General features: G+C 63.5%; 5 protein-coding genes across 5 annotated transcripts; 1 reads left to right on the top strand and 4 right to left on the bottom strand.

Moving 5' to 3' along the window:
• Positions 1–21: 21 nt before the first annotated feature.
• On the bottom strand, positions 22–603 carry EMIHUDRAFT_251830 (hypothetical protein; the record flags this gene model as incomplete). Its single annotated transcript, XM_005790772.1, has 2 exons — positions 22–30; positions 175–603. The coding sequence occupies 2 exons, from the start codon at positions 601–603 to the stop codon at positions 22–24; spliced, it is 438 nt and encodes a 145-aa protein (XP_005790829.1).
• A 611-nt stretch (positions 604–1,214) lies between these two features.
• Positions 1,215–1,649, bottom strand: EMIHUDRAFT_251828 (hypothetical protein; the record flags this gene model as incomplete). The annotated part of the gene is made up of 1 exon (XM_005790771.1): positions 1,215–1,649. The coding sequence occupies one exon, from the start codon at positions 1,647–1,649 to the stop codon at positions 1,215–1,217; it is 435 nt and encodes a 144-aa protein (XP_005790828.1).
• Positions 1,650–4,239: 2,590 nt separating this feature from the next.
• EMIHUDRAFT_122244 (hypothetical protein) lies at positions 4,240–6,436 on the top strand (the record flags this gene model as incomplete). Its single annotated transcript, XM_005790770.1, has 4 exons — positions 4,240–5,423; positions 5,462–5,717; positions 5,786–5,809; positions 5,906–6,436. 4 exons carry the CDS (start codon positions 4,240–4,242, stop codon positions 6,434–6,436), a joined length of 1,995 nt encoding a protein of 664 aa, XP_005790827.1.
• Positions 6,437–6,792: 356 nt separating this feature from the next.
• EMIHUDRAFT_251825 (hypothetical protein) lies at positions 6,793–8,034 on the bottom strand (the record flags this gene model as incomplete). Its single annotated transcript, XM_005790769.1, has 4 exons — positions 6,793–6,940; positions 7,038–7,417; positions 7,487–7,821; positions 8,025–8,034. The coding sequence occupies 4 exons, from the start codon at positions 8,032–8,034 to the stop codon at positions 6,793–6,795; spliced, it is 873 nt and encodes a 290-aa protein (XP_005790826.1).
• A 1,160-nt stretch (positions 8,035–9,194) lies between these two features.
• On the bottom strand, positions 9,195–9,536 carry EMIHUDRAFT_251824 (hypothetical protein; the record flags this gene model as incomplete). The annotated part of the gene is made up of 1 exon (XM_005790768.1): positions 9,195–9,536. A coding segment is annotated over one exon (342 nt), but the record flags the coding sequence as incomplete, so codon positions are not given.
• Between the last annotated feature and the right edge of the window lie 144 nt (positions 9,537–9,680).

Genomic DNA, 9,680 nt, shown 5'->3' with positions numbered 1-9,680 from the left:
AGCCTAGACGCAGTGCACTCGCTACCCGGTCTGAGCCTGCCCTCTCGCAGGCGTGGCGGGGCGGGCGGGCGGGGAGGGGGGAGCCGGCGGCGGGGGAGCCAGAGGCGGGCCGCGGCGCGAGGCCTTGCGGGCGAGCGGGCGGGAGGGCGGCGTGAGCCTTCCCCGCGCGTGCACCGTCTTGCAGTAGGAGCATGAGCCGAGGCAGCCCGTGTTGATGGGGACGATCTCGACCAGCGCGTTGCGGCGCACCTTTGGCAGGTCGAGCGCGGGGCGCACGCCGTGCGGCCGGTCGAGGAACGAGACGGCGCCTCCTCCGTCGAGCGCAAGCCGCACGACCTCGACGACGCGGTCGAACTGCTGCACGCCGAGGAGGGAGACGCCGTGCAGCAAGCCGCCCGGCCGGGAGAGGGCGCGGTCCGCCTGCGGCACACAGCCCGCCACCACAAGCACCTTGCCCAGCTCACGCCCCCGCCGCAGGTCCGTCGCGAGGTGGTCCTGCGACGGGTTCTTGACGGTGCAGCTGTTGATCAGCCAGACGTCCGCCTCGCCGCGCCGCGCCGCCGGGAGAAGGGTGTAGCCGTGGGCCGCGAGCAGCCCGCACATGTACTCCGAGTCGGAAGCGTTGTGTGAGCAGCCGTATGTCTTGACATACACCGACTGGCTGCCGGGCGGCGGCGTGAGCCCAAGCTCGATGCTGTTGGCTGGCTGGGTGGCGAGCGGCGCGCGCCGGCGCACACCGCGCGCGGGCCGGTCCAGCTGGCTCGGCGCGGCGATGTCCTCCAGGTCTGCAAGCATCCGGCTCTCTGCTTGTGTGTGTCACACGGGACACCCGCCAGCGACGCCCCCAAAAAGAATTTTTCGCGTCAAAGAATTTTGTCGTGTGGGTGAACCCTGCCCAGCCCCCCTCCGTGTCGCGATGCGCTCCCCGCTCCCGTTCCCCTGTGTCCCTGATCGTCCTTACAAGATCCTGCTCGTGCAGGTGGGGACCCTGTCCTTCTCCCACCCCTCGTTTGGCGTGCCCGTGCCGTTCTCCCACCCCTCCCTTGGGGTGTCTGTTTTCTTTCTTTTTTCAGCCCGAGCTTGGGATGTCCGTTGTATTTATTTTTCCGTTGTGCAACTTGAGCTTGGGATGTCCGTTGTATTTATTTTTCTGTCCTCGAGCCAGCCTCCCTAGCTTGCTGCTTGGGATGTCCGTTGTATTTATTCCGTTTTATTTATTGCCACAGGTTAAACTTCACTTGGTGCTCCTTGTCGGAGGCGAAGTCCTTGCGGTGCGGCATCGTCACTACGGACACAGAGCCCGCCGGAGTCTCCCGGGCAATTTGCTCGGTACCGCGCCAGCGAGCCTTCTTGATGAGCGAGTCGTGCTTCGCCGCCGTCGCCGCGATTCCCGTGCCGCCGCCACGGAAGGTGGCACGTGCTTTTGCGAAGCCCACTTTGCGGCCTTTGCCGCTTGCCCACCGCTTGGCTTCGTCAACGGGCGAGTGCCTTACCACACTCGCCTCGGCATTACTCGAAGCCGCGAGCTCGGATGCGGCCACAAGAGCGGCCTGCTTGGCACGCAGCTGCGTAATCGTCGGCCCGCGTGCGCGGCTCTTCACGGCCTGTGCCGGCGAGTTGGCGTTCACGCGCTGATTCATCATCGTCATCGCTCTGTCTATGGTGCTGCGTCTCGCGTGCAACGTTGGAACTTGTGCCCGCCTCCTTCTCCGACGAGCTCGTATGCCACGTCGCCGCCTGTGTTTAGGTTTCTATGTTTGCGATTTGGAATTTGGTATTTGTCCAACTCTTTGTTTATGTATTTATTTATAGAAAGAATTTTACGTCGACAGTCTCTTAAAATCCCTCTGTGCTGGCGGCGTGCCGTCCTCCCCACCCTTCGCTGGCCCATTTTCTTTCTTTTTTCGGCACGGGACTGGGAGAGAGATGTTTGTTTTGCGGGACTGGCGCGCACTGGCACTAACACAGGTACAGTACACCACGGGAGCCGGAATATAGAATTGGAAGAATAACGTGTACAGGCCAATAAAGCGACTCCTGCGAGAAAGAAACACAGCCGTGAGCCGATCCCAATTATCCGGCCCGCTGGGTGCGCTTCTTAGCTCCCCGGCCCTGGGTGTGCGGTCACCAACTGCACTCCAAGTACTCTCCAAGACATCCTGCTCCCTCAAGTGCTCCAAGTGCTCACGCAAGTCTCCGGTATCTCCCCTCCGCCCCCGCGCGAGGAGCTTGCTGCGTTGGGTGTCGGCCGCCTCTCGCGGTGGTGGGTGCCGGCCGGCCGGGCCTCGCTCGGCCGCCCTTTGCGGAGCGCGGCTGCCAAGCCTGGCCCTGGGAGCTGCCCCACGTGCCTCGCACCTATACGGCCCAACACGACCTCCCTCGTGGGGGTGGGGAGAGGGCGGCGGCGGGACGCGCGGCGTGGCCCACGATCTGTCGGCGCGGGATGTAAAAGACGGTCCCCGCGAGGTACTCCTTGACGAGGTAGGCTAGGTAGAGGAAGAGGACTAGCAGGAGGGAAATGCCCATCACTGTGGGCACGTCGCGGACTTCCAGCGGCTTGTGCAGGGACACGTCGTGCCGGTGGTGGTGCCCGCCTGTCACAGCCGGCGAAAGCGACCTCAGTGCACTGCGCGTGGCGCCGCTCTCCGGCTCTCCCTCCTCCCTCGCCCGAGTGGCGCGCTGCTCGGGCCTCGAGCTGCTGCTCGATGAGCTTGACCTCGACTGCCTGCGAGAGCTTCGACCAGAAAAAGAGGATGGCCGCCATCACAAACGTCGCAACCGAGACTGCGCCCAGCGAGAGCACCGCCCTCAAGTCGCGCTTCAGGCTGGTCACGCACTCCGAGTACCGGTCGTGATGGCCGTGGAGCGCGACAGCGGGCGCGTGCGTGATGAGGAGCACCGAGACGAACATTGTGAGGCAGGAGGTGCCCAGGGCGACGCACGTGACCAGCGGGTAGGTGATCTCGGGGCAAGGGCCCATCGACATGTCGCAGAGGCCATTGTCGATGAACTTGGTGTAGATGAGACCCTGCTGCAGGAGGCCAGCCAGCACTGCCGCGAGCGTGCCGACCGCTCGGCAGTTGGTGAGGAAGTAGTCAAACTCGCGCTCGCGGATCTGCAGCATGCGCAGTCGCAGCGAAGCGACCACACTGAGGCGGTCCGCGACCATTGACATTCCTCGGGCTCAAACTTTTTGCCGCGAAGCCACCCCGGTCCCCGCCGCCCGCCGAGTTTCTTTACCATTATTGCAATATGGACGGGAAAGAAGTTTGGTTGCCTGGCGCAGACACCCTGAGACCCCCATCGTGCCTTCGTGCGACCGGCCGGATACCCTCTGGCCGCCGACCCATAATGCCATAAACCGCCCGCCATTCGTACGAGCCCACACGTGGCCACTTGCCCTATGGCCACACTCCCACCCGCCGCCACGGACGAGCCCATCGCGGCTGCGCACGCACCGGCGCCGGCGGCACCGCTCCCAGCAGGCAATGCAGCTTGGCCTGCACAAGCTTTTCCGGCAAACAAAAAGGAAAACAGAGGGTCCCCAGCACTTTGCGTTTCCGGAAATTTCCAGGGAAAACAGAGGGTGTTTGGTGCTCCATTCTGGAAACTCGCGAGTTTCCCTGAGTCTGAGAGCTGGTCTGGGGCAAAATCTGACGCAAAATTGAGGAAATCGGCACGATACCCAGGCGGTCGCAGGGTATTTTCCAGGTATACCCGGGGTTTTCCAGGTACACCCGCAAGATACAAACAAATACAAGTGAACAGGGCTCCAGGCCCCAAATTACGTGTGAGTGTTAGAGTTGTTTGGTATTGCTAAAAATCTCTCTCTCTCGCACAACACTGGGCACGGGACACTCTCTCTCTCAAAATACCCGGTATTTTGCCGATTTGGCTGATTTTGGGCCCAAACCAGCCTCAGACTCGGCTCAGAGCCCGGAAAATTTGATGGTTTCCCCGGGAAAATAGAGAGGAAAAGAGAGGGTGCTGTAGAGAAAAAAGGAAAGGAAAAGAGACGGGGTGCGAGAGGAAAAGCTTGTTCAGCCTAAAATGCAGCCGGCTCACGCAAGCCACGCGGAGGGCGGAGCGCGTGCTCCGCCGCCCCCCCGGGGGTATGCTCGATACCCTGATACCCGGCATACCCGTGGTCCGGCTAAGAGGTACCGAGGGTACCCTAAAAGGCCAATCCCGAATCGGTGTGTGCCGCTATATACACGCGCTGACCCGATCGCCGACCAGATGTCCGCCGCTGCGTCGTCCTCCTCCGCCGACGCGGCGTACGCCCCTGTCGCGCGGGCGGTCGAGGCGATGCGGCAGTCGCTCCGCGAAGCGCCGGAGCGGTTCGCCGCCGCGTCAAAGGATGTGGGTGTTCTCCAGAAGCTGCTTAGGAACCCGGCTGATCAGCCCGAGGAGCCACGCTTTCGCAAGCTGAAGCTCACAAACGCGACCGTCGCGCGCGTCCTCGCCACCACGGGTGTACGCGAGGTGCTCGAGGCCTGCGGATTCTCTGCCGATGCGGAGCACCTCGAGCTCAGGATGGAAGCGACGGACACGGCTGCGGTGGCGCGCCTGTCCTCGGCAGCAGAGGCGGTCGAGGCGGCGCAGCGAATGCTGCAGGAGCTCCACTGGATTGCTACCGTTCGCGACGAGGTGCCGTCCCTAGCCGCTCGGCCCTGGGCTGCGGACGGCGCAGCGCACGCCCTCGTGCAAGCCTGCCTCGCCGCGGTGAGCGCGCCCGCCTCCGACCCGCTCGCGCTGGCCGCCAAGATCCCGTGGGTGCGGCGTTTGAACCGACTGATGTTCTCGGCCGAGCTGCAAGAGTGCCGCTCCTCGCTCTCGCCGCTCGCGTCGGTCGCGATCGTTGCGCTGCAGACGACCTCGCTCGAGCTGATTCGGGTGGGCGCTCGCGACGTCCGCTCACTGGTCGAGGTGAGCCAGTGCCTGGCGCAGCTCTGGCCTCCGGGCGAGGCGCGCACGCTCGACGCGCGGCTCGACTTTGCCTTCGCCTGCATGGAGGCGGCGCTACCGCCTGCGGGCGAGCCGCTCGAGCTGCGGCTGCGGCTGGTGCGGCGGGAGCTGCTCGGCTCCGCCATCGAAGCGCTCGGCGCCTTCTCCGAGATGGGCGTGCGCTGCGGCGTCCTCAAGCAGCCCCTCACAATCGAGTACGTCGGCGAGGCTGGCCAGGACGCGGGCGGGCTGCGGCGCCAGTTCTTCGACCTCTTCACCGCCGAACTGCCCGCGTCGCGCCTCTGGACGCACACCGACGCGGGCGGGCTTCGGCCGGTGGACCGCGCAGCCCTCACCGCTGAGGCGGCGGCGCAGCTCCGGCCGCACATGGAGGCGTGCGGCCGCGTATGCGGCATGGCGCTCTACCAGGAGCTGCATCGCAGGCTCGGATGCTGGAAGGGCACCGGCAGGATGCCGTGCTCGCACCCTGAGCTTGAAGCAGTCCACAACGTAGGCTGGGTGTGCGGTGGGAGCCAGAGGTGTTCGCGGGCCAGCCGCCGAGCCTGCTCGGCGACTCGTTCGCGCGCTACTTTCTGCGCGCGGTGCGGCACGACCCCCCAGCCACGCTCGCCGAGCTGCAGGCGGAATTGCGCGCCGAGTGCCCCGACTCTGCGCCCGACTACCGCGCAAGCCCGGAGATCCTGACGCGCAGCCTGCGCGAGAGCGGGCTCGAGGGGCAGACCTTCGTCCGGCACGTGGGTGGCGCCGAGGTGTGCCGCCGGTGGAGGGTTGCGGCTGCTCGGAGCCTTCCCTCAGCCGTCTCGGGGCCTTCGCGTAGGTGCCGCTGGTGGAGGGCGGGGCGGTGCGCGCAGTGTGCGACGAGAGCAAGGCGGAGTGGCTCGAGCGGAGGAACTATTTTTTGATCAATTACTATTGATTAACTGTAAACAATTAACAGGCGGAGTGGCTCGAGCGGATGCTCCGCGCCGAGCTGGTCGATGGGGTGGCGGCGGCGGCAGCCCACTTCCGGAAGGGGCTCGTAGACGCCATCTCCCCAGGCCACATCGACGCGGCGGACGCGCTCACGTGCCGCTGGACGACGCCGCACTTTTTTCTGCTCACTGCGGACGAGCTGCAGGCACAGTGGTCGGGCGCTGCGGTGAGCCGTTCGTTCGTCGCGAGCTGCCGCGCGACGGCGACGGTGCACCCGGAGGTGGCGCAGCAGGCGCAGTGGCTGTGGGAGGTGCTCGACGAGCTCGACGACGCGGAGCGGGCGCGCTGGTTCCGCTTCCTGACTGGCAGCTCGCGCGGCCCGCGCGGCGGAGCCAACCTCCGCATCGGCCCTCGCGCGGGCGGCGACGGCGCCTTCCCCTTCGCCCACGCGTGCGTCTCCTCGCTCGACCTCCCGAGCTACTCGTCGCGAGAGCTGCTGCGGGAGCGGCTCGGAGCAGCGGTCAAAGCGGCGCACGACAAGTTCACCGATCTCTGACCGCTCCGGGCTCACCGTCCACAGCAGTGGACGCGTGGTGCACCGCGGCATCTTACCTACGGGGCTCGGCGGGCCGTACGGGCTTCCGACCGGGCGACGGTCGACAGAGCACTATCTGGCTATCTGCGCCCCCTACGCGGAACAACCTCTCTAATCCGGTCTAAAACACTAGGGGTGCGTTAAGAGCTGAACAGAGGAGTGTGTTTAATGTGTTGTCTGTTGATAGTGTTAACAGCGATAGCACAGTCATGAGTCAACTGACAACTGGCTCTCTACTCTGCAAATGGGATCCGCCAACTGTGGCCGTGCCCACCCGCCACGAGCGTCGGAGCGTGATGCGTGCGGTGTGCGGTGTCCTACTCCGCTTCCTTAAAAAAATTATCCTGCATCGGCGTCGGCATGCCGATGGGCGTGTGGGAAAGCGTCGGTAAAGTCAAATGGGTCGAGAGGGTGACAGGGTAGAGCATAACACGAAATTCCTTTGTTTTGTACATATTGGATCGTCTATTGAACGTATATGTGCGGTTGTGCTTATATGGCGTTCAACTTTCCACCGCGCTGGACGTCTTCATCGATGGCGAGTAGTAATTGCCGCTTGCACGTGGCGTGCTTGCCTTCCGCCTCATGCAACTCGTGCTCAAACCGCCGCTTTCTTCCGCGCGCTTGGACAGTGAGTTGCTTGCTCACCTCAAAGTTGCTCTTCTCGTCGTCGACCCCAGTTACTGCGGCTGCAAGATTGGCAGCCACGTAGCCAGCCGAGCTAAACGGACCCCAGCCGTCCTGTGCAAGCTTGTAACCAACACCCGCAGCTAGGAGTGACGTGGCGCCAACAGGGCCGGGGTTGGAGAGGAAATAGCTTGCACCGGCGAGGACAGTGCCCGCGCCCGAGAGAAGCGCCGCGCCGAGGCCAGCCATGTGGAAGTACGCCTCCTTGCTCTTCACCTCCTCTGCGTTAGCCTGGTGCAATCCCTTTTCGGCCACCTGCAGCTCATGCCGAAGTGCACCAAGAGGGCTACGAGCCTCTCTCTCCTTCTTCCATGCATCGTGCACCTTCTTCTTGAGCAGGTAAATGTTGTATGCGTGCTTCCTCTCCCGCATTGAAAGTACGGTAAACACAGTCTCAACCTCGCCATCGTCCATCTCCTCGATTTCGTGCTGCAGCGAGTTGAGGAAGGCGTTCTTATCCATTCCCTGATCGGAAAGCAGGGGGTATATTGCCTTCTGGATGGTGTCAAAGTTACGCATTTTGGTCAAAACCTCGTTGCCGGGCAGGTCGGGATAGTTTTGTTCGACCCACGCCTCCCATTCCTCGCCGTTCGTCGCCGCAAACTTCGAGTAAGGGTAGTAAGGATACTCCTCAGCTGGGGGAGCTAGCGGCTCATAGCCTTGCACTTCGAGGAAGAGGTTGGCCGCCACCGCCAAGAGATTATCCGGCCGCACTTTCACGATCTCGCCGCCGTCCTCGAGCGCCACCACGTACCGGCCGCCCTCGAAGCTCTGAGCCAAGCCCCGCTGCCCGTTCAGCTCGGGGCGGGCCGAGAGCCCGCGGAGCACGACGCGCTGGCCGAGGAGCGCCGGTTCGCTCGACTCATATGCATTCGGCATCTGCTCTCTGCAACGTTCCTTGGTGTATATGTACCTTACCCACGTTGACACGTCCGTGGGTAAGCCAACGTTCCTTAGAGCGCTACATGTGTGTGTCCGCCTTGCGTTTGTTTCATAACATCGAAGGCTAGCTAAAAACATCAAAAAAATCACACACAAAAATCAAAAAAATCACACAAAATCCAACTGTCTATCTATCTCAACTAACCACCCCGAACAGGAAAGAAAATGTGTGTCTCATTGTGTGTATGTGTGTGTATCGCGCGCGCCGCCGCCTTGCGGGGGGGTCGAGGGGGGCGGGAGGAATAAATAAATAAATAAAAACGGACACCTCGCTCTACTGTGAGGCGTGGGTAAAAAGGAACAGGTCCCCGCCCTTAGGGGGGCGGAATGGATTATTCACCTTGCCGATTATCCTAATCCCAAGGCCCCAAGTTGAGTTGCCCCCCACCCAAGGGCACGAAAAACGACATCGACAACTCGTAAGTGTTCACAACCTGTTCACAACTCGTGGGCGCGGGGTTTGAAGATCCCTCACACCAAGATCGTGCAGGGCGGGGACACATGTCCCTAAATCCCATCTCGTCTCAGAGTTTGACGGTTTTTTATTTATTTATTTGGGGGGTTTTGTGTGTGAGACGCATGATGCAACCGAGCCCAACAAGCAACATATCATGTATGACGAACATCCAACATGCGAGAGGCACGGGCGTCCTCGCGGCACGCGGGTCCCCCGCCCCACTCCCAGAGAGGAGCGCCCGCGGCCACCCGCGCCGTTTTTTTCTCACTTGTCTTCTAATACTTAGGGCGGTCGAGTGCACGGAGCTAAGTGCCTCGCCGACCCGTCCTCGCGGGAGTCGCCTAGGCGGCTCCAGTGGTGTACCTGTGTTAGTGCCAGTGCGCGCCGGTCCCGTGGCCCAGTGTTGTGCGAGGGAGTTTTGTTGTAAAATTCTAATACTTAACCTCCCACCAATGCACAGAGGCAGACAGAGCGCATCGCCATCACTGTGGTTTCGCACACAGCGCGCACGCCGCGCCGAGCGACACCGTGCGGAGGGGATTTCCCGGCCACTGCCCCAGGGACGTGAGACGTTCCCAAAACGAGCAATGTGGCGACTAGTGGAGAGGGTGGGACCGCTCCACACGCCTCGGCCTACTCGAAGCGTGCCCGCCGCTGCGCTGCAGCCACCACGGAATCCACCAGGCCCGCTTCCGACCCGCCGGCGGCGCGGCCTAGCTGCTCGCGCAACGCGTTGCGCACGTCCGCCTCGGAGGCGCCGTGCGACAGCTGCGCGACCGCCCACGGCACCCAGCTCTCCCCGACGGCGGGCGAGGGCGGCCGGTGGAGGCGGGCAAAGCGGAGCCACAGGAGGAAGCCCACGGCGAGGGCGACGAGCAGGAGCGGCCACCAGACGAGGGCGAGGAGCAGCGGCCGCTCAGAGGAGCTCGGCTGCAGCGCCAGGAGCGGGGGCAGCGCCGAGATGAGCAGCAGCGCCTACTCGGAAGGCGCGGCCGCCTTCTAGGGAGGGGCGGCGTGTCTCACAGTAGGGGGGGGGGGGCGGGCGCGCGTGGCGGGAGGCGAGCAGGCGCGGGTGGATCCCGAAGTCGAGGAGCTCCTTGGGCATCCTTGCCGCGGCGG

The sequence above is a fragment of the Emiliania huxleyi genome, assembly GCF_000372725.1.
Source record: "Emiliania huxleyi CCMP1516 chromosome Unknown EMIHUscaffold_1188, whole genome shotgun sequence".
In the NCBI taxonomy this organism is placed as follows: Eukaryota; Haptophyta; order Isochrysidales; family Noelaerhabdaceae; genus Emiliania; species Emiliania huxleyi.
This window is presented reverse-complemented; position numbering and strand designations above follow the sequence as displayed.